Consider the following 27,969-nt stretch of genomic DNA (forward strand, 5'->3'; position numbering starts at 1 on the left):
CATGTGGTCATAGGTTAGGGATGGATAGAGGTTAACTGCAATTTGCAAATTCTCTTTAAGCAACTTTGTGTAAATTTACACCAGTGCAGCATTGCCAGGAGGTGACTTGTCCCTTGACGTGCCTCTGGAATGCCCTATTTTTGGCTGGCTGTGCCACCTTCACATGTTATTGCACAAGTATGCACAATGCTTAGTTGATTAGTGTCTTTGCAGCTTCACTTTACAACACTGTTGGGTCTCAGATTGTATTTAGAATGCTGGGTTTTTAATTGACAGCTCACCTGAGATAACTTTGTTGTGGTGGCCGGTAGAAGCCGGGGCGGGCTCGCTGTGGGAAGCACACGGAGGGGCAGAGGATGCTGAATGCTCCAAGGAGAGACCCAGGAGGTGAAGCCGTGTGAGCTTCTCGCCCTGAACAAGTCTGCTCCAAGGGAGAGGAGGCTCCCCAAAGTCCTGACTGGCTTGGTGGGGAGCAGTTCCAGAGCGTTGCCCAGTGACTCCGACAGACAGATTAGGTTAAATTGATATTTTTATAATCACTGTTGATGGCACTTTATGGAACATGACTGTATTGCCTTTGTTAGGTTAAAGGAAGAGATGAACAACCTGAAATAACTTCTGCCGTCTTTTCATTTTAATTACTGTAGGATGAATATAAACCAGAAAAGGCTTTATCTGAGGAGGATCTGAAAAATGCAGTTAGCGTGCACCATGCATTGGCATCAAAGGCAACAGACTATGAGAAGAGGCCCAACGTCCTAAAGCTCAAAACAGCTGACTGGAGAGTCCTGCTTTTCCAAGCCCAGTATGTTCCGTTCACTCAGAGTTTTTCTAGGGCTGTTTTGTTTGTTTGCAGAAAAGGATTGGGAGGAGAGAGGGATGATTGTACCCTCTAGGGGTGCAGGAAGGTAGGGGTAAGTTCATGACTTGAAGGGTTAAGTGGGAGATCAGTCTGTTTAGTTTATCAAAAAGGTGATTAAGAAGTGACTTGATTGTGATGTGAGAGTATCTTCATGGGGAGAAAAGACCAAGTACTGAAGGGCTGCTTACTCTAGCTGAGAAAGACATGAGAAGCAATGGCTGGCAGTGAAAGCCAGATTAACTTCAAATGCGAAATTAGCACAAATGTGTAGCAGCAAGGGTGAGTAACCCTTGGAGCAAACTGCCAAGGGAAGGCAGTCATGGATTCTCCAACTGTTGATCTCTGGAAGGTGTATGTTAGTCAAACACAAGTTACTAGGCTCAGTTCAGGAGTAAATGGATGAAATTCTATGGCCTGTGTTAGACAGGAGGTCATATTAGATTATTTTAGGGTCCATTCTGGCCTTAAAAAAAAAATTTTCTGCTTGAGCCCCGATCTGCCTGTGAGATCTGCGTGGGCAGACTGCTGCACCCCACAGAGTCCCCAGCAGGCCAGCGAAGCTTCATGAGGGCCCAGGAGTCAGCCTGCAAGAATCAGCATACATGCTCAGGGCCTTACAATATGCAGCGAAATAGAACATCAGCCAGTCCATAGGTGGTCTAATGGATTTTATAGCCTAGAGCAGTGGTTTTCAGTACTGGGTCGCGGAATGGAAGGCACTGGGTCATGGCAGCTTTGGGTTAACACCGCTGACCAGGCCATTAAAAAGTCCCATTGATGGTGCTGCCTGGCTAAGGCAGGCTAGTCCCTACCTGTTCTGATAAGGTGCTGCGCCCCTAGGCGGGGGCGGGGGGAGAGAAACACACGGCGCCATACGCTGCCCCTACCCCAAGCACCGTCTCGACACTTCCATTGGCTGGTTTGCAGCCCAGGGCCCCCCCACACACACCCTGAACCTCTCATTCCCAGCCCCACACCGCAGCCCTCACCCCTGCATCCCAACCATCTGCCCCAGCCCTGAGCCCCTCCCACACCCCAGACCCCTCATCCTCAGTTCCGTTGGGTCACGAACATCAACAATTTTCTTCAACTGGGTCGCCAGGAGAAAAGTTTGAAAACCACTGGACTAGAGGATCTCAGCTGAATCACAAGTAATGAAGGCAGGAAATACAGTAGAGCATTCTGGCTTTGAATTTGCATGCCCTTCTTAGCAATTTACCTGCCACTTGTAGCACTCAGCATTGAATATCTAAATGATTTTGATTTGATTTGTTTGTGTAGTCTCAGCCCTTTTGCAGCCGTCCACAGTATGTTCCTGCTGAACCACGATATGATACAGAAATTTAATCCCAGTAATGATCCCACAGCTTGCTGGACAGTAACCACATACTGAAGGCTTGACTATGTCGTGCTGCAGTCGACCTAGGGGTGTGTGATATCTAAAGTACTCTACTGTGTTGCTCTTTGCCTGCCACGTGTAGACTCTGCTGGCGCACTCTAAAAGTTCGTGCTGATATAGTCCCATTTCAAACAGAACTATGTTAACATGCACTACGTGACTTGTGGATCCTGCCAGCAGGGTCTACACAGGACAGGTAGAGCTCCCTAGAAATCACGCAGCCCTCGTTTGCACTGCAGCATTGTGCAGACGAGCCCCAAGAATGCACTTGAATTAAAGTTTGAAAGGGGCTGCTAGGTAGGAAAAGCTGCAAGGTGTGGCTGGAAGCACTAGATGAGCTCTAGTGTATCTCTTTGTGTTGATTACTGTACCTGTAGGTTCCCACCAAGAGTCCTAGTTTGATAGTGGTTATGTCCTTTTGAGGATGATTTTCATACCTTTCCATCTGTATCTGGCAAAGATTTAAGCTTGTCTTTATGCAGTGTGACTTCAGTCATGGTGCCTAAAGTTAAGCATGCATGAAAGTCTTTGCAGGATCAGGACGATAGTTGGAAGAGAGAGACATTTGACTTGCATACGCATTATTTTCTCTGACTCCAACTTTTTACTATTCAATGTGCTTTGCTTGGCCCCTCCCTACATCACCAGGGTCATGAATTCCTCAATCAGTGGCACTGCCCAGGCAATTTTTAATAGCATGCAATAGATTTAATTGAAGGTCTTGGAGTTCTTTGCTGTGGGGCCTGGCACGGCAGTAAACTCTGTGTTTTACAGAGGCTGGTTGGTTGAGAAGTGCAGAAAGAATTGTGTTATTAATACCCATCTGCAGTAAGAAGTAGGGGAGAGGGATTGGAAAAGTGAGGTCAAAGGCAGGATTTTGTGTCTTGGGTAGGGAAAGCCAGAAGCTTGGGCAAGGGCCATTCCCTTTGTTAAATTTAATAGGGAAGTACTCACTGCTTGTGTATTCTGTGGCTCAGTATTTGATTCTGGAAGGGAAGTTATTAGCAGTCAAGCTAATGGTGTGGCTGTTTGTGGTTCAGTGAAGCCACTGAAGATGGAAAGAAGAAATGTGCAAATTAAGGGTTGAGAGCATTTTGGCTGCCATCAAAATGGATGTTTCCAGACATAAGCCAACCTCTAACTGAAGTGGTTAGGAAGAAACTTCCTCTGTATGCCACCCTCTGGGACTTCTGACACTAGCCACTACTGGAGGTAGGACACTGCACTAGATGGCAGTTCAGATGTCCCTATGATGATGAAGCTGACAGCAAGGAGGAAGAAGGAAGAGACACTGAGTCCACCAATATCCTGATTGCTCTCCGTCTTTCTTCCACAGGAGCCCAGAAGAAATGCAGGCATGGATCAACAAAATCAATTGTGTGGCAGCTATATTTTCTGCTCCACCGTTTCCAGCTGCTATTGGCTCTCAGAAGAAGTTCAGTCGTCCGCTTCTACCGGCCACCACAACAAAGTTATCTCAGGTGAGCTGTTATTATAATAAGCATATCTCCTGGGCTGGAGAGTCCTTTGGCCGGAGATGAGCTTGGAAGGTTCTTCTGCAGCCTTGAAGCTATGTTATTTTATTGCTATCAGTAGTAAAGCTCCTGTGCAAACAATCTTGCTAACACCTTCATCTAAAGGAGTTTATCTCTACTTGCTTCCTAGGACCAGAAATATTTGCAGAGTTAATGGTGAGAGGGGATGGAGACTTGATGTAATGTGTTTTAGGCTCATTTACACATCAGATAGAAAGTCCTTGCCTCCTGGGTGTGGCTAAGAATGTAAGACATTTCAGGCACCAGAGCACAGTATGCCTATACTCCTCAACCCTGTAAGATTTAATTTAATTGAGAACCTTCAGTCTCCTCCTCCTGAAACGAACTGTAGGTGTTTCTTGAATTTAGGTATTTTCCTTGTGCCCACGGGCTTCCCTGAAATTTTATCCCATGCATTTATTATTCTTTGGGCTTAGTTGGGTGAGAAAAGTGGGCCATAAGCCACCTTCCTGGCTTATTGATCCTGGGGCCAGCCAGGGGCCGGTTCATATTCCAGTGTCACTTTAGAGTACCTTCAGGACTGCACCTTCAGGACTGCTCTAAACTGTACACGCTGTAGAACATCTGTGGAGGCTGTGAGGGTGATTGACATGCAGCTAGCTAGGCTGGCTCTTGGCCCGCCGCAGATTCTCCGCCAGTGGCAGAATGCCCTGTAGGATTAGCGAGTCTCCTCTGTGTTCCCTTTGCACCACAGCAGCAGAGGGTAGAATCTAATCTTAGGAATGAAGCAATCTTGAGTATTTTATCTACTGCTAGCATTGTGAAAGAAATCTCTCTGAACTTCATTACTCCTTTTCCTAAATTTGAAAGGCTTTATGCCATCATTGCCATTTACTGACTAGCCTTCAGGATTTCTTAGCTCTCAGAGCCTTTCCTCATAACCTAGATTATTCAAAGCCACTTTCTGACAATATCACTTGTCCAGTGGCCTGGAGATTAGCACTTCTAGCTGTGTTTTTGTGGAGGTCTAACAAGTGCCTTAAACAGGAGTAATAGTACTTGTCTTGTTCTGGGTTTTCACCTTCTGTTAATACAAACTAGTGTCTTGTTTGCCATTTTTTCACTGCAGCTCCGCCATGGCTTGAGGTTTCAATATTTCGCCCACAGCCATCAAAAACATCCTTTCACCGATCACTGCACTGAGATATCATTCCATTTAGCACACAGTTTCCTAGCTTAATTGTTTCCATTTTATCAGGAATAACAAAAAAACAACAAACCCCTGTGGTTTGCGTACTGGTAAAAGGGTGATATGAGAAGCAGAATAACGGAAGTTGTTTGAGCTTAACGGCAAAAGACTGTTAAATTTTTCAAAGCAGATAAATTCAAAGACAAGCTAAAACCTGTCTGCTTTTATCTGCAAGCTGGAGAGGTTGTAAGCAGGCTGTGTGTCATTCTGCAGAGGATGAAATATGAATTATCAACTCTTTCTGGTCTTCATGTTAGAGTTTGTGAGCTGAATCAAGAAGACCACTACAGCACTAACTACAAAGGACCTGCACCTGCTCAGAGTAAAATCAATGTAGTCATTTTCATTGATATCAGTGGCAGCAGGGTCAGACCCTGACAGAAATAGGAGATAAGGAGACAAGACAAAATTAATTGTACTAAATAATTTCACCAAGTTCACCTCCAGTGTCTACATCCTATAGTTGGCTGGTAACAGGGATGTAATAAACTTATATAATGAATGATCTACAGAAGGTAGATGAAGAGCTTCTGTTCTCCCTGTCTCATAACACCTGAACAAGGAAATGTTCAGTGAAACTAAAAGGTGGCAGATTCAAATCAATAAAAGGCAGTGCTTTTTCCACATGTGTAGTTAGACTCAGAAACTCACTGCTACTGGAAGTTGTTGAGGCCAAGAATTTAGCTAGATCAAAAAAACGATTGGAGACGTACATAGATATCAAGAATATCCTAAGCTGTTATAATGAATAGTAAACATTTTTGGAAGGGATATCAAACCTCGTGCTTCAGGGCTTAGGCCAATCTGTTAGAGATCAGGATGAGATCTGATGTCTCCCTCTGCAGGGTCCTTGCACTTTCCTCTGGTGCATCTAGCGTTGGCTACTGTCAGAAACAGGCTGCAGGGCATGCAGGACCTAAGGAGTGTATGCTTTGAAGGGGGTTGCAGAAGAGTGACATTCTCTGCCCAGATGGACTGGAGGGGGTGAGTGGGTTTGGGATGATTGTGGCAAAGGAAATGGCGTAGAAAGAAAGAAAGAAAGAAAATAGCAAGACCTCCAACTGCACAATGGAGTAAAGTTTAACAAAAGGAAATAAGCCTTTGGGAGAGGACAGAATATCCTCCTCCCAGGAGAGCCTGTGCCTTGCATAGCTCTGACCCACTGGCTGCTACAGACTGGAAAACACATACTGGCAGAATGACAGAAGGGAGGGGTCTGACAATTGTACCAATCCTGTTGCCACAAGAGTTGCTTCCAAACTGCAATGACCTTAAGTGTGGGGCCAACCTCTGTTCTTTCTTGTACCCCACACAACATCATTGACGTGGCTGAATTTGGCCCGGGGGTTAGTAAAGTGGAAGGGCCGGATTTTCAGCAGTGCTCCACAGCTGGCAACTCCCATTGTTCTCACCTGGGGGTAGGGTGACCAGACAGCAAATGTGAAAAATTAGGACGGGGTTGGGGGGTAATAGGAGCCTATATAAGAAAAAGACCTGAAAATCGGGACTGTCCCTATAAAATCAGGACATCTGGTCACCCTACCTGGGGCAGGAGTGGTAGATTCTCGCTTGGGGAGGTGCTGGGTTCTGCGTACCTTAAAAAGTCTGGCCATTTCTTCTGGAGCCTACAAGGAAGCTGCTGGGAGCCAAGCTCTTGAAGATCTAGCCCTAGGAATTTAGCATATAAATAAAATGAAATGTTTAAAAAACGCCACTTGCCAGAAGTTGCTGTCTAGCGTACGAGCGGGTCTTTTTCTTCTTTTTACTTACTGAATCTTTGAGCCTCTGACACTTACATGACTAATATGTTTCTGAAGGATGAACAGCTGAAATCACATGAAGCTAAGCTGAAGCAAATCTCTTCCGAGCTAGCCGAGCATCGTTCCTACCCACCGGACAAGAAACTTAAAGGCAAGGAAGTAGATGACTACAAACTGAAAGACCACTATCTGGAGTTTGAGGTATGTATGGGATACAGCACTAAATACATTGGCTTGGCATCTGCTTTGGAGAAAAGCTCTGGAAATTACAGAACTCCTCATAGAACTAAGAGAAGGAATAACAATACTGTAGTATTTACTAAAGCAATAAAGATAGTATTAGTATCAATGGTGCAAATGGGCGCTTTTTGTTTTTTGTTACTAGTAAACATCTGCAAAACTCTCCCTACCTCATTACCTCTCCTTAACACTTAAGATAAGTCAAAGCTTAGACTTAGGCAAGCAGTCAGTATGTCAAATATGATGAAAACTGTGCAAGGTGGTCATTATACTCTCAGCTTCCCCTGCGCCTGCAGATACAAATAACACAAACATTTGACACAGTTTGAGAGTTTTGACTGCAGTCGCCTGTTACCTCATCGGGCAGGAGGGTCTCAAGAGATTGGAATTCAGTTCCTGCCTCTGACACAGACTTCCTGTGTGACCGTGGGCAAGTCACTTAGCCTCTCTGTACCTCAGTCCCCCCTCTGTAAAATGAGGAATAATAATGTTTCGTTTCTCCCTTTGTCTTTCCTGTCTCTTTAGTTTACCAGCCCCCATGGGCAGGCAGAGTACCTAGTTCAATGGGGCCCCAATCTTAGCTGGGACCTCTAGATGGTGCTGTAATATAAATAATGGTAATAATCAATCATTTGTATATTCAGAGGAGAAACAGCCATTCTAACCTTAGTATTGGCCCCTCAGTGCACATGGACCCACTGCACCATCAGAACTCTTGGCACTGTGCACAGCTGACTAACAGGTAAAGCAGAGAGGGAAGAGGATAAAATACAGGTAATGGAATATGATGTTGAAAGTTAGACTGCAGGCATGAGAATCCTGCCCCTGTCTGTTTCTAGCTTGGGGAGTTTATATTGTTCTCTTTCTGTGCCTGTTTATATTTAGCAAGTTTTAGCAGTGAGGCATGGAAACAAGTGGCCATGTGCATCGTACACATCACCAGCAGCCCACTACATGTTTAGATAACCGTCACTAGGGCTGTCGCTTCTCCCTGTCTCCAAACCATGCCTTGGGCTCTTCAAGGAGGTTTATTTGCACAACAGAGGTTATCAGACAAGCAGAACACAGTCTTAACTCAATCCTCAGTGACAGGCTTCAGGGCCACTCCTTCAAGGGGTCTCAGGCCCTCCAGCTCCTGCAAGCTTCCTAGCCTCGGCCAGCTCTGCTTCCCTCCTGGAGCAGCAGTCGCAGGGCTGCTCCCCTGAGCCCCCAGCCCTTTGCTCCTGGGACCCACCGCAGGCACTGGCTCCACTCCAGTGTGACCTCCCCTCTGGGGTTCTGCCTGTCTCATCCCTCCCTCTCCAGCTGCCTGTGAGCAGCCCTTTATAGGCCCTGTCAAGGCTTCTTTCCCCACTTTGAACTTTAGAGTACAAATGTGGGAACCTGTATGAACACTTCTAAGCTTAATTACTAGCTTAGATCTGGTACGCTGCCACTAGCCAGAAATTCAGTGTCTGGCACACTCTCTCCCCCCCCCCCCCCGCGCCCCGCAACTTTCTCCTCCCTGGGCTGCCTTGAGAGGCTTCACCAATTCCCTGGTGAACACAGATTTAAACTCCTTGGATTTTAAAACAAGGAGGAATTAACCATCCCCCTTCCTTTCCCCCCACCAATCCCTGGTGAGTTCAGACCCAATCCCCTTGGATCTTAAAACAAGGAAAATCAATCAGATTCTTAAAAAGAAAGCTTTTAATTAAAGAAAGAAAAGGTAAAAATTTTCTCTGTAAAATCAGGATGGAAAATGCTTTACAGGGTACTCAGATTCATATAGACCAGAGGGGACCCCCCCTAGCCTTAGATTCAAAGTTACAGCAAACAGAGGTAAAAATCCTTCAAGCAAACAGAAACATTCACAAGTTGAGAAAACAAACATAAGACTAATCCGCCTTGCCTGGCTATTACTTACAATTTTGAAACATGAAAGACTTATTCAGAAAGATTTGGAGCTCCTGGATGTACGTCTGGTCCCTCTTAGTCCCAAGAGCGAACAACGAAAAACAAAAAGCACAGACAAAGACTTCCTTCCGCTAAGATTTGAAAATATCTTGTCCCCCTATTGGTCCTCTGGTCAGGTGTCAGCCAGGTTTACTGAGCTTCTTAACCCTTTACAGGTAAAAGAGACATTAACCCTTAACTATCTGTTTATGACACGCCCCCCAAATCTCAGACAGTGTGGAACCACACTGGCGGTGATTTCTTCCTAGAACTTTAGAATAAACAGATTAATAAAACACATGCACCTTTACATATACTACTAATTGTGTAAACTACGAGATTTTCCACATTTGAAGGACAATTTTTAACCTGTTGATTGTGGGAAACTTTCACGGGATAGTGCATGAGCTACTATGTTAGAAGCTGCTGAAATGTGTGGAATTTCAAAATCAAAATCTTGGAGAGCTAAACTCCATCAAAGAAGTTTTTTGTTGTTTCCCTTGGCAGTATGAAGCCACTTTAGCGCAGCATGGTCGGTTTGTAGCTGGAACCGCCATCCCCAAACGTATGGGCGTAGCTTTTCCAGGGCATATACAATGGCGTAGCATTCTTTTTCATTGATTGACCAGTGGCTTTCCCTCTCAGACAGTTTCTTGCTGAGAAACATGACAGGATGAAATTCTTGATCCGGTCCTTTCTGCATTAAAACTGCTCCTACACCACACTCAGATGCATTGGTGGTTACTAGGAATGGTTTGTCAAAGTCTGGGGCCCTTAGCACAGGGTCAGACATGAGTGTTGCCTTAAGCTGGGTGAAGGCCTTCTGACACTCATCAGTCCACTTAACTGCATTTGGCTGAGTCTTTTTGGTCAGGTCTGTTAGTGGGGCAGCAATTTGGCTATAGTGTGGTACAAATCACCTGTAATATCAGGCCAGGCCTAAGAAGGATTGGACCTGTTTCTTTGACTTTGGGACAGGCCATTTTTGGATAGCATCCACCTTGGCCTGTAGGGGAGTTATTGTTCCTTGACCCATCTGGTGTCCAAGGTAAGTCACTCTGTTTTGGCCTGTTTGACACTTTTTAGCCTGAACAGTTAGTCCTGCCTGCCTGATGTGCTCGAAGACTTTTTCCAAGTGTTCCAGGTGTTCTGCCCATGAATCAGAAAAAATGGCCACATCATCGAGGTAGGCAACTGCAGATTCTCCCAGTCCTGCTAGGAGATCATCTACAAGTCTTTGGAAGGTGGCTGGTGCATTTCGCAGCCCGAAGGGAAGCACATTAAATTCAGACACCCCTGCATGGGTGATGAGGCTGACCTTTCTTTGGCGGGTTCATCTAGCGGTACTTGCCAGCCTTGGTTAAGTCTATTGTAGAGATGAACTGGGCACATCCCAATTTCTCCAATAGCTCATCGGTGCGTGGCATTGGATAGTTGTCGGGACGAGTTACAGCATTTAGCTTATGGTAGTCCACACAAAAGCCTATTTCCCCATCTGGTTTGGGAACTAGAACCACTGGAGATGCCCATGCACTGTTAGAGGGGCAGATTATACCCATCTGTAGCATGCTTTGGATCTCCCGTTCTATCGCAGCTTGGGCATGAGGAGACACCCGATAGGGTGAGGTTCTAATTGGGTGAGCATTACCTGTGTCAATGGAGTGGTATGCCCATTCAGTCCGTCCTGGGGTGGCTGAGAACATTGGGGCGAAGCTAGTGCACAGCTCCTTGATCTGCTGTCGCTGCAGACGTTCAAGTGTCGCGGAGAGGTTCACCTCTTCCACGCCACCATCATTTTTTCCTTCGTAGTAGACACCTTCAGGCCACTCAGCGTCATCTCCTCCCTGGGCTGTAAACTGACAAACCTGTAAGTCTCTGGAATAAAAGGGCTTGAGAGAATTAACATGGTACACTTTAGGCTTTAGGGTTGAGGTGGGGAATGCTATGAGATAGTTAACAGCTCCTAGGTGCTCTTGGACCGTGAATGGCCCTTCCTATGATGCTTCCATCTTATGGGCCTGTTGCGCCTTCAAGACCATAACCTGGTCCCCTACTTTGAAGGAACGCTCTCTGGTATGTTTATCATACAAGGCCTTTTGCTCTTCCTGAGCATCCTTTAGGTTTTCTTTAGCAAGGGCTAAAGAGTGTTGGAGGGTGCTTTGTAGGTTGCTTACAAAGTCTAGAATGTTAGTTCCTGGAGAAGGCGTAAACCCCTCCCATTGCTGCTTCACCAACTGTAATGGCCCCTTAACCTCGTGGCCATACACAAGTTCGAATGGTGAAAACCCTAAACTGGGATGTGGTACAGCCCTGTAGGCAAAAAGCAACTGCTGCAACACTAGGTCCCAGTCATTGGAGTGTTCATTGACGAATTTACATATCATGGCCCCCAAAGTTCCATTAAACCTTTCCACCAGGCCATTGGTTTGATGGTGGTAAGAGGTAGCAACCAAGTGATTCACCCCATGAGCTTCCTACAGATTTTTCGTGGTCCTGCCAGGAAATTAGTTCCTGAATCTGTAAGGATGTCGGAGGGCCAGCCTACCCTGGCAGAAATGTCTGCTGAGGCCTGGCACACAGTTTTAGCCCTGGTGTTGCTTAGAGCTGCTGCTTCCAGCCATCGGGTAGCAAAATCCATGAAAATCAGTATGTACTACTTTCCCCGGGGGGCCTTTTTTTAGAAAGGACCCAGAATATCCACAGCTACTCGCTGAAATGGGACCTCAATTATGGGGAGTGGCTGAAGAGGGGCTTTGATCTGGTCTTGGGGCTTTCCCACTCTTTGACACACCTCACAAGACCGGACATAATTAGCAATGTCCTTGCCCATCCCCTCCCAGTGGAAGGAGTTCCCCAACCTGTTTTTGGTTCTGTTCAGCCCAGAATGGCCACTGGGATGATCATGGGCTAAGCTTAAGAGCTTTATCCGGTACTTAGTTGGAACTACCAACTATTTTTGAGGATGCCAGTCTTCCTGGTGTCCACCAGAAAGAGTCTCCTTGTATAAAAGTCCTTGTTCTACAACAAACCGGTTAGAAAAGCTGAGAGGCGGTGGGGTGCTCTGTGCCGCTGCCCAAGCTTTCTGAAGGCTGTCATCTGCTTCCTGCTCAGCCTGGAACTGTTCCCTTGAGGCTGGAGACACCAGTTCCTCCTTAGATTGTGGACTTGGGCTTGGTCCCTCTGGAAACGATGTAGGTGATGGGGTTGTTTTCATTGATGGTGAACCGCTCTCCGCTGGTGCACTATGCGATATTTCAGGCTGTAGCTGAGCCTCTTGGGTAGGGTTGTCTGCTGCTTCTGCCAGTTCAGGCCCGCTGGTGTCCTCTGGCGTTGGGATTGAAGATGTGTTAGCAAGCACTGGCGTCAGTGCTGGCAACGGTTCTGGTACTGGTTGCTTTTCCAGTTCCGGTTCTGGGACTGGATGCACTGTGGCTGTTGCAGTCGTTAGCAGGGGACCCGGGTCCACCACCTGTGTCTGGGTCTCTGGTAACACAGACAGGGCCCTTGTGGACGGCTCAGGAGCAGGGATGGATCTAGAAGCTTGCCTGGCTTGGCTGCGTGTAACCATCCCCACCGTCTTGGCCAGTTTCGCCTGGTTGGCCAAATCTTCCCCCAGTAGCATGGGGATGGGATAATTGTCATAGACTGCAAAAGTTCACATTCCTGACCAGCCTTTGTACTGGACAGGCAGTTCAGCTGTAGGCAAGTTTACAGATTTTGACATGAATGAGTGAATTGTCACTTGGGCCTCTGGGTTGATGAATTTGGGGTCCACTAAGGATTGGTGGATAGCTGACACTTGTGCCCCCGTGTCTCTCCATGCGATAACCTTCTTTCCGCCCACTCTCAAGGTTTCCCTTCGCTCCGAGGGTATTTGAGAGGCATCTGGGCCTGGGGATCTTTGGTATGATGGTGGTGTAATGAACTGTACTCAGTTGGGGTTCTTGGGGCAGTTGGCCTTTATATGTCCCAGTTCATTACATTTAAAACATTGCCCAGCTGACTGGTCACTGGGCCGAGGTGGGTTGCTGGAGACTGGTGAGGTGGGACAATAGGGTATCTGGGGCTTTCCCTGGGTTGTAGGTGGGGTCTTGGGTTGCCCTCGGTGATAGGGTTTATTTTCGGTTTGCCCCTTCTGATATTCGCTCCCCTTGCTAGTAGTTTTTTTCTTTTCTGCCACTTCCACCCATCTGGCTCCAATCTCCCCCGCCTCGGTTACAGTTTTGGGTTTCCCATCTAGGATGTACCTTTTTATTTCCTCAGGAACACCCTCTAAGAACTATTCCATTTGCATTAGGAAGGACAGCTCTTCCGGAGAGTTAACATTTGCTCCTGATATCCAGGCATTCCAATTCTTTCCAATGTGGTAGGCATGTCAGGTAAATGACACATCTGGTTTCCACCTTAGGGCTCTGAACCACCGACGGGCATGCTCGGGTGTTAGCCCCATTCTGATTCTGGCCTTGGTTTGAAAAAGATCATAATCGTTCATGTGTTCCTTAGGCATTTCAGCCACCACCTCTGCTAAGGCTCCACTGGGCTGTGGCCTCAGCTCTGTCATGTACTGGTCTGTAGGGATGCTGTACCCATGGCAGGTCCTTTCAAAATTTTCTAAGAAGGCCTCAGTATCACCTGCTTTGTAGGTGGGGAATTTCCTGGGATGGGGAACGGTACCTGCAGAAGGGTTGTTAGGGTTGGCTGTTCCATCCTGCTTAGCCTTTTCTAATTCCAGGGCCTGCTGGTGGGCCTCCCTCTGGAGCTCCAAAGCCCTCCGATGGTCAGCCTCTTGGCTTTTTCTTCTCTTTCTCTCTCTCTTTCTTTCATCTCCCTCTCTTTTTCTTTCATCTCTATAGCTCTTTTGTGGGCCGCTTCTTCCCTGGCTATTTCTGCATTAATTAGTTCCGTCCATCTCTTATGTTCGTTGTCTTTCTCTGTTGCTTCCAGCCTAGCCATTTCTAGTTTGTTAGTTGCTCCACTGGTACTCATTTTTCTGCTTTCTTGTGCTGGCCACACCCTCTCTGCAGCTCACTGAAACCTGGGATGCACTCCGCTCAGGGCTGCTTGGTTAACAGAGATTTTCTAACTAGCTATACCTGAGAGGTAGAAAGAAAGAAAACAATTCAACTTGTAAATTCCTTTTTGCTGTCTGCTTGTTCACAGCTTGAGGCCTCCTCTTAGCAAAGACCCTTGTTAAAAACTTAACACTTCTGCCCTCAGGCTGCTTTCCAAGCAGCTAGAATGGAAAGAAAAAAAAATCCCACTGGCTTTTGGTTCCTAAAAATCCCACACCACTGCTCACCATGTCAAGGTTTCTTTCCCCACTTTGAACTTTAGAGTGCAAATGTGGGGACCTGCGTGAACACTTCTAAGCTTAATTACTAGCTTAGATCTGGTACGCTGCCACCAGCCAGAAATTCAGTGTCTGGCATACTCCCTGTCCCCCCCTTGCAACTTTCCCCTCCCTGGGCTGCCTTGAGAGGCTTCACCAATTCCCTGGTGAACACAGATTTAAACTCCTTGGATTTTAAAACAAGGAGGAATTAACCATCCCCCTTCCTTTCCCCCCACCAATCCCTGGTGAGTTCAGACTCAATCCCCTTGGATCTTAAAACAAGGAAAATCAATCAAATTCTTAAAAAGAAAGCTTTTAATTAAAGAAAGAAAAGGTAAAAATTTTCTCTGTAAAATCAGGATGGAAAATGCTTTACAGAGTACTCAGATTCATATAGAACAGAGGGACCCCCCCCCAGCCTTAGATTCAAAGTTACAGCAAACAGAGGTAAAAATCCTTCGAGCAAAAAGAAACATTCACAAGTTGAGAAAACAAACATAAGACTAATCTGCCTTGCCTGGCTGTTACTTACAATTTTGAAACATGAAAGACTGATTCAGAAAGATTTGGAGCGCCTGGATGTACGTCTGGTCCCTCTTAGTCCCAAGAGCGAACAATGAAAAAACAAAAAGCACAGACAAAGACTTCCCTCCACCAAGATTTGAAAGTATATTGTCCCCCTATTGGTCCTCTGGTCAGGTGTCAGCCAGATTCACTGAGCTTCTTAACCCTTTACAGGTAAAAGAGACATTAACCCTTAACTATCTGTTTTTGACAAGCCCAGGTGTGGCCCAGCCCTCCTTTAATTGGCTGGATTGGGCTCCGGTCCAGGGAGCTGGGTTTAGTCTATCTACAGGGACCAGCTATCCTGTGATAATAACAAATAATGTCCTCTCTCTTAGAGAGAACCTCAAATTAAAATTGAATCCTGCAGAGTGAATAGATATGAAGAAAGCTGCCTAAGGTGCCTACGTAAATAGCTCTGAGGTTACACCTACTTTCACCACATGGGAGAGAAGGTGTTTTTAATGTGCTAATATGTAAAGCCGGGCTATTTTCACGCTTGTCACAGATTTCACAGAATGCAATAAATTGGTGGTTGGCTGTAGAAAGCATACAATAGCTGTGAAAAGCCAGCAATAGAAATCTTCCTCTGTTTTTTCCGTCATTTGGAGCAAAGCCTGGAGGAGCGAATGTGGTTGAGTGACTGACCTTGCTGAGGTAGGGCGAGAATGCAGGGGGTGCTCTCAAGCCAAGCCTGCAGACCAGGCCACTGAAAGCAGCAGGAGAAGGGAAAAGGAAACAGAAACGTAGTGCAAAAAGGCCTGACTCACCCAAAGGAAATGGCATGGCTCCCAAAGGGAGGGAGAAGGCCAGAGTCCCCTTCTCGTAAGCTCTTGTCATTTCTTTTCCTTCAGCTCCCTGGCCTTCCCCTGTTCTTGCTCCACTGCTAACAAAGTGGTTTCTCCCTTCTGCTATGTACTGAACCATCTGTGGCTTTGCATGAGGCAGTGTATGTGCCTCAGAGGAGGCAGGGGCTGTGCTGTGTGACTGCCTCACTAAAGACTGCCCTGTAATCCACATGCACCAGGGGCAGAGATAAGGTTGTGTGGGCATTTAAACTTTTAAATATTTTCATTTGCAACTTTAACATTCTTATTTTCTTGATGAGGTTTCCTGTGTTGGTTTTTTAACAAGTCAGGTTATTTCCATCAGCTTAGGATCTGGCCCCATGTGGCCTCTCATCGTTGTAAAAGAGAGCACGTTTACAGTTTAACTTTAAAGAAAGCCTTTATTTGTACATTGCTTAAATTGAGGCTGAGGACAGACAACAGCAGTGGAATTCTGGCCCCATTGAAGTCAATGGCAAAACTCCCATTGACTTCAGTTGAGGCAGGAATCCAGGCCAGGGTTTTGTTTCTGTTGCCAACCTGTCCATTCATTATACAGTGAAGGATGGCACATCATCAGAATTCTGCTCATTGGTTCTCCTCATTTGAGTGACAGGTGATACCTCTTTCTTTTGTTTGTCTCTGCAGCGCTGTGTGGACCTCCCAATATGAAACTGATCCGACTGGTTTTTTCCTCATTTCATTTTTATGCAGATTTCTCCTGTGATCATTCTCAGTAAGATTTTGTTTCTCAAAGGACTTTTTGGAAACCTGATCATGTTCTCTCATCTTCTTTTGTCCTCTTCAAAGCAGTTCCCAATGCTTTTTACTATTTTGCATTCAAAAAATTATTATTATTGCTTGAATTTTATTATTTTATTATAAATGAAGAGAATTCTCTGTAAACATTTTTGCTCAGTCAGGAACATAATAATTTAGAGAATGTTTTATTACTTTGAAAAAAAGGATTAATCATCAGTAGAAGCATGGGGTTCCTTCTCTTCCTTCCCCCCTGCCTCCGCCCCATCCACTATGATCACCTTAATTCTAATTCTTGCACCGACATTAATGGCTGCTGAGGGATGGATTGCCTCTTCCCATCACCAGCCGTACTGGCTAACTTTGCTGAATTCCTGCAGGAAAATTCCTGTGACTGACTATTCATGCCTGTTGATTGCTGTGGCATTGTGCAAGGTGCTGTATGGTTGTGACTTGCAATGCAACAATTGCTCTGTAATAAAGGGAAACACCCTAGTCCAGATATGGAACAAATTAGGATTGAGTCCTTTTGCTGTGCATAAAAATATTGGTGCCTGAACAGGGAGCAGAGTCCGGTAGACCTCAGTTGATCCAGATGAGCTTACCCATCCTGTTCTCTGAACACTGGACTTGCAAAATATCCTCTTGGAGGCAAAGCGGGATAGAGCTGTCCTGAAGAAGGCAGACGTTCGGCCCACCCACCTGCTCTCTGTAGGAGAGCCACACATAGAGAATACCTGTGTGATTCTGTCCACACTGTGTGATCCAGGGTTTTAATATCTAGGGTCACACAGGCTGGGATGGGAAGCAGAACCTCCAGGGGCCAGGCTGGTTGTGGCCACAGAAGTTTGGGGTGTTCTGAAGACAGTGGCAAATCTTAGCAGAAGGATTTTTGCAGTCCCTTTGGACCAGTGGTTTTCAACCTATGGTCCGCAGCCCCCTGGGAGTCCACAGATATGTCTAAGATTCCCAAAGGGATCCGCAGCTCCATTGAAAATTATTTTAGGGGTCTGCAAATGAAGAAAGGTTGAAAACCGCTGCTTGGACCGTCACGCCATGCGTATGCGTGCTGAGTAATGCCCTGCTGTGTGAGTAGCCCTGTTTACTTTAATTAGGGCTACTTGTGCAGCGGGTTTTACTGTACTTCAGGAAGGTACAGCTCAACCTGCCCTGCATGTAAATCTCCCTGCACTCTTATTGGCTGAGGGCCATTAGGTACAGAGCAAACATTTGCCTGGTTGAGGAATAAACATTGGCAATTGTACAACATCCCTGGGCTCTGACTGGCTCAGACAATTTCTGTGTGGTGTAATTTATATTAGTCACCATTGTTCACATACATATTAGACTCCTAGATTTCAAGGGGCCAGTCTGATGATCCATGCGGACCTCCTGCCTATCACAGCCCAGAGAAGTTCACCCATGCTGATCCATTCCTTTGTTCCTTTTCCAGAAAATCCGCTATGAGATTTATGTTGCCCTACTGAAAGAAGGGGGGAAGGAGCTGCTGAGCGGTGGAGAAAATGATGGGCCAGGACTGAAGAAATCCCATTCGAGTCCCTCATTAAATCAGGAGTCTCCAGTTAGTGCCAAGGTGAAGCGAAACATCTCCGAGAGGAAGGACTACAGACCAGAAACACCCAGCATCAAGCAGAAGGTCACTTAGACTGCATGAGACCGCTGTAGAAACAGCCATGCAGCAAAATACCATTGGTCAAAAATTTCCTTTGCTAACCTGTCTTTGACAAAAACAAACCAATGCATCTGCCTGAATGGGGTGGTAGTGACATTTTCTATTGTATATTTTGTTGTTTCTGTACAGATTGTGGGAGATGTCTTGGCTCCTGATTTGCTTTGCCTTGTTAATTTATCATCTAGCCATTGAAGCACCTCTTTTTTTAAAAGGGGTGCGAGTGGGACTTCCTGATTTATTGCACGTCTCCTCCCCTTCTCTCCACTCTCATTGGCACATGACTTTCATCTCAAGTCACCTGTGACCTTTCTCATTGCAGTGGGAAAAGTAACTGGACAACCACTGCAGCATAGTGAGTGCTAGCTGCAATGACGAGAAATGAATTGTTGCTCAGTTGCAGAGATGGAACTGACTGCTCCCTGCAGGTTAGTTCAATTCTGATGCTGCGACTGGAGATCTCCCAAGGATGTGAAACATGCTGGTACTTGTGCTACAGTGATAGGAGCCGTATAAACAGATAGGGTACTGGATTGTATTAACTCTGGACCCACACAGACCAAGGGACTAAAAAATGAAAATCACTGGGAATGCTGGGCATACAGAATTAGAACAGGTTTTTCAAAGTGAAGACTCTGGGGGAGCAGAGGGGGGTGCCCAAAGCCATGTCTCTCTTGATGATTGATCCAGCCAGAATTAATTTTGTTTTTCCATTTCACTATTCAGTGGGTTGTTGTAGATGACAACTGCTGGCTGTGTGTTTTAGTAGAAAAGGAAATCCCATGTGTTTTTCAGCAATACACTCTCATGCTGCTGCCATACACAGTCATCATATGCATTGTTCAGCTGCAGTTTCCCTCCAGAATTTTGATTTCCTTTTTAGTAGGCACAGGTATTCTGCAATCTCTCTGAGATAAGAGAAGGTGTTCTCCTGTTCTCTTCTGAAAGGAATTCTGTTAAACTATCCCTTGAATTTTTCACAAGTATTTAGAAAGAACATGTTGGAACAGAAGTCCTGGTGACTCAGGGACTTAATGGAATAGACTCTTTGGTCTTAGATCCAGAATCTGACCCCGTTCCAGTTGCTCTGTTCCTGACAGTCACACCGATGCAGCCATAGGGACAGCAAAACCTGCTCCCTGTGGAGTCTTTCTTTAATAGCAACTCCTGTCCTCTATGTAAGGACATGGCTGGGAGGAAATGGACTTGGCCAGAGTGTCTGTATACCTCAACCTTCCCCAGCTGCTAGCAATGGCCCTTTTGGGCTGTGGGCTGTAACTTAAAGCAGCCCTGAGGTTGCCTTAACGTGCGCCAATCATGACTAAGAGACACCTTTGCTTCCTCCCAGTGCCCACCCATCTTGTGCTTACTGCAGCTCAGCTGGTCTGGAGGATCTAATCCTTAATGTGCAAAGACAGTCCAGGTCAATATAAACTGCAGTAGGTGGCCTCAAAGAAACGTCTAGCTAGCTCAGGTCCAGTTCTTGCAGGGGCAGGTGTTTACATCACAGAGCTCCTCATTACAGAGGGTATGATTGTGGGCAGGCTCAGCCGAGAGGCCAGCAACGGATTGGTCATGGACGTTAAACCATTCTGGACTACTAAACTACCAGGCTAGCAGGCAGTAGAGGGAGCAATCAAGTAAGATAAAGACCTTGCAGAGAAGCTACATGATTTCTCTATAGCAGCCTCCACCACAAAGGACAGCCATGAGATCTACACCCCAGAGCTCTAGACTGTAATAGCCATGCTGTGCTGTCAGAGATCGTAGCATTGAAAGAGGAAGCGGTGCACCAGATGGATCATTTAGGATGCAGTCACTAACCGGAACCAGATAGTATTACATCCAAGAGTTCCAGTGTGACTTATGAATGGAGTGGCTGAGCGGCTCACAAGAATTTGTAATCTGTCGTCGTACTAGAAGTCTAGAGGATAGCCAGTGCCTGACCTCATTTTAAAAATGACTCGGCGTGATTGTGATTCACAGAGCTGTGAGGAGGGCTGGTCAACATTTTCCAGCGTTTGGATTTGTTTTTTAAAAATTACGCTATGCTTAAAGTTAAGTACATTGTCTAAGTGCTGCCCTGAAGAGAAACTTTCCTGAATTAGGGCCAAAGTTATGTGCTTGAGCAACATGCTGGGAAGTGTTATTCACTGTAGACAAGGGCCGGGGTAATACACATTGGAAGAAATAATTTGAACTGCTCATTGAGGGGTAGTAGATTACCACTCAGGAGAAAGGCCTAGGCATCCTGCAGCTGTTCACTGTACAGCAGTAGTTTAAAAAAGGAGGGGGCAGTAAACGAGAGGTTGAGTTATATTGAGAGACAGGGAGAGCGCTAATACCGGGACTGCTGAATGTCATTACTTAGGGACAAGTATCAGAGGGGTAGCTGTGTTAGTCTGGAGCTGTAAAAGCGGCAAAGAGTCCTGTGGCACCTTGTAGACTAACAAACCTACTGGAGCATGAGCTTTCGTGGGTGAATACCCACTTAATTGGATGCATGTAGTGGATTTGCCGCTATTACACAGGGAGATGACCTTGAGTCCTGCAACCGTTTCACATCAGTTCCTCACAGTAATAGTACAGCAGAAACAGAAATGGTCCAGAGAAGTCACAATTTGATCCCTGCTCCACTCCCAGGTCAATGCAACTCTACTCTGGCCCTTACTCAAGGTATCTAGGTACTTGTTGTGTTTACAAATAGAGTGCAGTGGTTTAAAAGGCAAAGAGGTGACAATTGCAAATGTTTGTGTTGGCTTTTAAGATATTCTGGCTGCCCATGGATTGTGTTTGAATTGTTGATCGCCCAGTCACAAGCTCAAGTTCTCCCATACAATATCTTTCCCAATCTACGCAGATACTGTCTAATTCATGCTCACAACTACGGAACACCTTGCAGATGAGTGAATTTCATGCAGTTTGAAAAGTCAGATACAGTGAATCACAAAATTCATTTTATTTATTTTGTCAAATGCAGTTTAGTTTTAATTATTTATTACACTACTCCAGAGTGCACTTGTACATGGATTGTGGTATATTTTGTAAAACTTACTGGTCTTAGTAAAATGCAATTTCACTGCAGTTTTCAGCTGTTAAATATTCCCTGAGTTCCACTTGCTTTTTGTGAGAGTTCTGAAGCGTGCAGATTAGTGATCTGAGAATTTGTGAGGTTTTAGTATCAGTTGGAATTCCCACTGTTGGCTGTGTCATTTTACAGTTGACCTGTCTCGCCGTCTCCTTTGATAGGTTTTACTGAAATAAGTAAAGAGAAAACACAAAGGCAGATCCTGCTGCCATTGAAGTAAGTGGCAAAACTCCACAGACCTCACTGAGCAGGATCACAGTGCTGACCAGTATTGCAGTTTAGTTTGCTTTTAACATTACAGTGTAGCAGAGAGGGTGGGCCAGATTTTCAGAAGGTGTAAATCAGCATTGAAGAGACTGGAGCTTTGCCATTTGGCCCCCTCCCTCTGCCCCTGAGAATCTAGCCTGTTATGTGTTGCACATTATTTTCAGAGTACCTTGCTTTCCAGCTCCTGGATATATGCTTTCAGCAGAGAAGATAAATATGTGATTACACTATATAGGTGCCCAAGCCCTTGACTGCTCTCAAGAAGCATTGCAGTTCAAGAGGGACTTTTTAAAGCCACTTTTTAAAAACACTTTTGTGTTTGTTTTTTCTTGGGCCCACTGTGTGCCAGGCTGCTGTAAATTGTACTAGCTGCTCAGTACTTCCAAGGGAAAATATGGCAACCAGGAATCATCAGGAGGTAGGGAACCTCCAGACACACAACCTTTTCCCAGTCATTCCCCCAGTGCAGGCCACAGGGAGGGGATATGACATAGAAGCCACTGTGGTGCCTCCAGCTGTATCACCCGAGGATTCCTCCACAGTGAGGTGATTGTGACGTCCATGATCGGTTACCGTGGCTTTAGGGCACTGGCCCAGTGCAGGTCTAGATTGGATTTGAACAGGAGGTCCCTTTCTGATAACAAGTAGCTCAGAGTGGCTGAGAATGTCAGCATCCATGCAGGGTGCTTTTGATTGTCAGTCTGTAGTCAGAATTCTCATGATTAACCCTTTGCACTCACCTCCAAGGAGCTACTCTGATCTGTACAGAGAGGTACCATGCTGTGCTCTTTGGGTTTGCTCTCGCTCACTTGAAGAGCAATGCGTAGGGAACTCTCAAATCTTGGGTATTTCAGCGTGCGCAGTTCCTGTTGCCCAATGAGGCCTCCACCTCCCTTTCTTTCATGTACACTTTTCCCAGGCTTTTCCCCTGCAGATTCTGGTCCTGATGCCGTATCTCAGGCCAGTTTCCCACTGAGGCATTGGGATCGCTGCGTGAGGGTGTCGGGATTGAGCCTGTGGCAGCTCTGCAGCATTACAGCTCATTGGGTGCACTCCAAGGGCTAGTTCTAAACTGGTGGGGGAGGGTGAGGCATCTGCTGAGTCCCATCTGCCAGTGGACAGCTGCAAAAATCCCATGGTCATTAAGCCCCAACAGGAGCCTATGTCTCTCCCTTCTGCTGAGGCTCCTACCCCTTCTCTTCCTCTATACATCCAACCTGAGAACAGCTCTTCCCACCCCACACACAGACAGCTGGCTCAGCTCCAGTGAAGGAGAGCTGCTCCACAGCCCCTTGGAGCAGAACTTCCCACTCTCCAGCGTTGGCGGGAGGTGAGGGGAGAGATGGGGGAACAAGGACAGAGAAGCAAAACCAACACCTGCCCTCAGCCTCCTCTCCAAGACCACAAGCCACTCCACCCCCCGCCCCCACACACACACCACAAACCTTTTCTAACCCACTACCACCAAAACAGGCAAAATATTACCCCAGAACCCAAATGGCAAGGATTCTGGGGTTTGGTGCATGGGATGATTCTGTAGGTCATGGCTGAGAATTGCTGGTGTGTGTGTGTGTGTGTGTGTGTAAAGCTGGATCCAGGCCTGCAGCCTTTTAGACCACTTAGTACATTGTTACTTCAGTAGGTGGGTAACTCAGTCAACTGAAGAATAATGTAGCTGAGCTGTTTGGGGCTTAGATTCAAACTATTTTTCACTGATTCTTGATAGTCTGGAAATTATTAAAAGAATTTTCCAAAGTTAAAAGAATTTTCCACAGTGTTTCCTCCTGCTGTGAGCAGCTGCTCTCTCAGCTTGGCATTTACATCTCATGTTTGCTCTGGAAGGGCAGTTCTGAAGCCCATGTGTAACTCTCTGAGGTCTGTATGGAACATGCCCTGGGCTCAAGTAGAATTCTTCAGCCCATACTCCTGGACTTGTTCAGCTCTCTTGATGACCCCAAATGGGAATATGAAGAGGCCTAGAGAAGAAAAGAAGCTATTTCCATGGTTACTTGTAGTTCATGATGAGCATTCACCTCTCTCTATTCACACTCCCTGCCTACCTTCCCTTTTGCCTTGGAGTTCTTGGGGTGTTTGAAAAGACGCTCAAGGAGCCAAAGCTGCTGTTACTATGCTAAATAGCCATTTATGGCCCAGTGGAAAGGGTACTGGATTGAGACTCGGAAGACCTGGGGTCCATCCCTAGCTCTGTTACTGGCATGCTGAGTTACCTTGGGCAAGTTACTTCACTGCTCGGTGCCTCCGTTTCCCCATCTGTAAAACAGGGATAATGATACTGGCCCCCTTTGGAAAACGCTTTGAGATCTACAGGTGGAAAGAGCTGTTTAAGAGCTAGGTTTTAGAATTCCCTGACTCTTTTTTCTTTTTCCAGCACAATACAATGCTTCTTATTCCATGCTGTGAGTTAATAAGAGCAAGGAAAAATGTGGTATGGGGAAGCCATGCTTAGTACAGGCGAATGATTCTAACGCCTATTGCAAGTGACTGAATGGTGCCCATTAGCATGGGAACAAATAATGGAATAAGGCTAATGCACCATCAATTGTAACTTGTTCATTTATTTTGTTGACAGCACTGAGGTTTAGCTTTGATTATTTATTATAACAAACACTCCATAGATAGTAGAAGATGTGGGTTGGAGCTTTCGGAAGTGCTCAGCGTTGTCCTTTCTCTGCTCCCACTGTCTATGGGAGCAGGAATAGGCAAACACAGAGTGATTGGGAAAATCCTATCTGTAAAGTTAGTATATTTGGTAAAAAAGTAAATTATTAATAATCACACACACCCCATGGCATCTGCTATTCCATGTCTGCTGAGAGGTGGGTAGCTGGAGAACAACATTCTATTTGTACGGTGTATAAAGCCTGGGACTTAGCAACATGAGGGTTAATTATGTTCTAAAGGTGTAATAAAAAGACCAAAAAAATGGCAGCATTTTCATCTTGCCTAAGCCATTGTTGTTAGTAGTAGCTCTCTGAAGATACACCAGATTTACTGATAACATAAGGGAGAGCCAAACCAGGCCTTTTATTGGGCAAATTTCAAAAAAAGTAGGCAAGATTCTCAGTTACACAGTGGGCCAAATGAATGCCTGGTGTAACTCCACAGCATTCAGCCAAGTTACAGCAGAGATTCATTTGACTCAGTGCCTTCATCTGTTCTGATGACACCACCTGCTGAAAAAGGAAATCTAGCCTGCATCACTTTTCAAGATTTCCTTGAATCTTTTAATCTAGCCTGCATCACTTTAAAAATGAGGAAAGACTCTCAAAAGTTCCATTGACTTTCAGTCCTAAACCATATACACACGTTTGAAAATCCCACCCAGAGTCCAATAAACTTCCAAAAAACTATAGGCTGGAAATACGACCAATTTGTATTTGTGTGTATTTCGTTGCAATTAGAACATCTCGCTTAGGGTGGGCTAGTGGCACTGTGTAACTGGACTAAATCCAGCATCATGAATACAGAACAAGAATTTCTTGGCAGCTTTTAAATTTGGAAATTACTGCTCATCTCAGAGTTAAAGTGTCAACAGTACCTGGTGAGTGTGTTTAAGCAGTGAGCATGTGTGAATGTGTGTGTGTGGTTCTTATGCGATGTGTGGCTTCTGTGATCAAACACTGCAAAGGTTATTCTTTTCCGATGCTTCATTTTTGTCCAGACAGTTTTAACAGCTATGAAGAGCAGGACATTGGTTGTTTTAGCCAGTTAAACGGTTATTAAATGCTTTTGCAGGTTTAGCGTTTTTCTTAATCCAGCCTTGCCGTGGTATGTTCTGCAGAAGCTGCTGGGTGCTCAGAGCAATTATGGGGTTGGAATTTAAAAAGCTCTCGACACTGGGCTAACTCTGCTCCTGTTGGTGTCATCAATTGTCTTAAATGGGAGCATCACTGAGCACTTTTGCAAATACCTCACTATGAGCCTAATTTAAGGCTCCTATTGTTTAAAGAAACCTTGGCCGAGTTCTCTGAATAATCCTCGTGGGGTAACATTTTCAAAAATGCCTTAGTCACTTGGGTGCCTAAATATCATTAGACTTCTAGGTCACTTAGGCGCTTTGGAATAGGTTATCCCAGGCTATTGTGGATTTACTGTAACAACTGCAGAGAGATGTGTAAGAATCCATGTGGTTGATAAGTAACAAAGAGTGGCAGGGGGAAGTGTCAGCTGTGGGCATTTCAAGTGGTGCCCTCAGGTTTCCTTTGGAAAGTGTGAAACAATCGAGGGATTTTTAGCCCAAATAAATATGTAATAAAATCCACTGGGTTTGCAGAATGATCTCAGAGTCAGTGTTGCAGTTTGTATGACATTAGAATGACCCAGATCAAACCAGTAGCGGAGGAATGGAGATTTAGGGCTAGATCCTGCCCTGAATGGCAAAGCACTTACGCATGCGCTTAACTTTAAGCACATGAGCAGTCTCAGTGAAGTCAGGCCTAAGTGCTTTGCTGGATCAGGGCCAGGGAGCTTACATCTTACAGGTCTGAAAACTTAGTGGAGTAGACTCCAAGCTAGGATGAAATGACGAGGGTAAATCCCATCAACTTGGGTCGGGCCAGCCAGGATCCTGGGCTTCCTGTATCAGAGATCTGAGCTGTTTCTTTGGCATCCACCCTGTGCAGGATAATGTAGTGAAATGTGGTGGCTCAGCAGTCTCCTGCAGCCTTTAAAGAGTGCTCATTTACCCACTGTGAGCACACGTTGCAGTGAAGACCAGGAAATCAGCATTGAGCTCTCAGTCATCAGTCACTGTGGGGGGCATGTGTGGAAATGTTCGTTTTCAATGCCCAGCACTTCAGAGAACACTCCACACAGAAACATGCACCTGCGCAGCAAAGCCAGCTCCTTGATTTAGATCAAAGCATATTGGAATAATGCTGTACAGCATTCAGGAACAGGCAGGACAGGGCCAGAGAGAGCCCCTGGGTGGGGCCAAGCAGTAAACCCTGCTGTTTACGTAGTCTCTGGATACTGCTCTGTGGTAGTATAAGAACCTCCCCTTTATAATCTCACTTGTTTTCCTTATACTATTGAGACCCCAGTGGATTTGTTTACATCCTCACTGCCCTCTGGAGAGCCACTCTGTCTGTAATGGAGCAGTGCTGAAGTTCTCACCAGCCCTTCTCCACTGGAATAAATCCTGCTGCTCTGACCCTTGGGGCAAGCCCTATGTAAGGTCTATGCTGGCTCTCCCCACAAAGGGTAAATTTCTCTATATAGAGGCCCGGTGAAAGAGCCAGAGGTATGCAGACCTGATCGAGGCCCCAAATCATGAAAGCATTTCAGCGTTGCTTAAATGCCACTGATGTCCATGGGACTTGATCACATGCTTTCCCAACTAGAGCTGCTGTCCTGAATCAGGGCCTTTGCTGTTTTCTAACGGTACCATAGGATGCCCTTGGATTTCCTATTCTAGTCTATGTGACAGGTACTAGAATGATCATTCCTGGTAAATGAAGGCACTTACAGAATGTCCTGTCTCCCTGGGGGAAGGACTCTTGGATATTATTACATTATTTAAATAATATTTTGAAATGAAGTTTACATTGCTTTGTTTTTCCTTTGAGGTAACTGTATATAAATATTTCCCTCTCTTTGAGCATTGCTGGAGTAAACAGACAAATAATTTGCCTCTGATATATGGAAACTTTGAGATATAGTTCTCTCTTGTGTACACGTTCATGATTATAACTCTTGTTCCTCTGTGTTTTATAAGGCAGGATAATGTTGCTTTAGAGTAACTACAAGTCTGCAGCCTTCTGAATGATTTTTATGTGATTGAAATTGAGCAAAGCAGTGAAGGATTTCACACATGTATATGATATATGTATATGTACAAACTTTAGAAAGAAATAAACCAAATGTACTTCATCTGCTGGATTTGAGTGCACCTTCATTTATGCTGCTGCTCTTTAGTATTTGTATTACACCAGAACTGAAAGGTCTCAGCCAGATCAGAGCCCCATTGTGGTAGCTGCTATACAGGCACATAGCAAATGACCATCCTTGCCCCAAAGAGCTCCCAGTCTAAACTGAATGCTGTGGCAGGGCATGAGATAACAAGGGGTCTGGAATGGAGAAGGATGCACCAGTTCTTAGCCAGCTAGTAGCAGTAACCGCAGTATTTACAACTCACCACCTTGCATCTCGCTGATCAGGTGGCATTGTTCCATACGTACCAGCGTGAGGTTTGAGGGATGACTTGGAGGAGGCTACGATGATGGCCTTACAAACTTGGATGGGGAGCTTTTCCTGGGCACAAGGGGTGGCCTGGAAGAAGTGTGCACTCAAGGCTACTGTTATTGGCTCAGCAGAAAGACGTGGTTTCAGAATCATTGTTTGTTTTCTCTCTCAAAACACATTCAAATGTCCAAAGTCATGTGCAGACAGTGGCTGGGCTCGTAATCCCTATCTGCCTCATCCTTGTGAAGTGACAGCTATAATAAATTGCTCTGCTGCTGGCTGCATGCATCTGCTGCT

At 45.7% G+C, this 27,969-nt stretch overlaps 1 protein-coding gene across 5 annotated transcripts in view; it reads left to right on the plus strand.

The window, feature by feature from the left end:
• PSD3 (pleckstrin and Sec7 domain containing 3) overlaps positions 1 to 27,360 on the plus strand; it is a 165,349-nt gene extending 137,989 nt beyond the window's left edge. For all 5 annotated transcript variants that reach the window (XM_030566482.1, XM_030566478.1, XM_030566480.1 and 2 more), the window contains 4 exons: positions 648 to 805; positions 3,598 to 3,742; positions 6,824 to 6,967; positions 17,877 to 27,360. In XM_030566482.1, coding sequence (XP_030422342.1) covers positions 648 to 805; positions 3,598 to 3,742; positions 6,824 to 6,967; positions 17,877 to 18,089 — 660 coding nt within the window. In that variant the 3' untranslated portion in view covers positions 18,090 to 27,360. The remainder of the gene's footprint in view (positions 1 to 647; positions 806 to 3,597; positions 3,743 to 6,823; positions 6,968 to 17,876) is intronic.
• Positions 27,361 to 27,969: the final 609 nt, after the last annotated feature.

This window comes from Gopherus evgoodei, chromosome 6, assembly GCF_007399415.2.
Source record: "Gopherus evgoodei ecotype Sinaloan lineage chromosome 6, rGopEvg1_v1.p, whole genome shotgun sequence".
In the NCBI taxonomy this organism is placed as follows: Eukaryota; Metazoa; Chordata; order Testudines; family Testudinidae; genus Gopherus; species Gopherus evgoodei.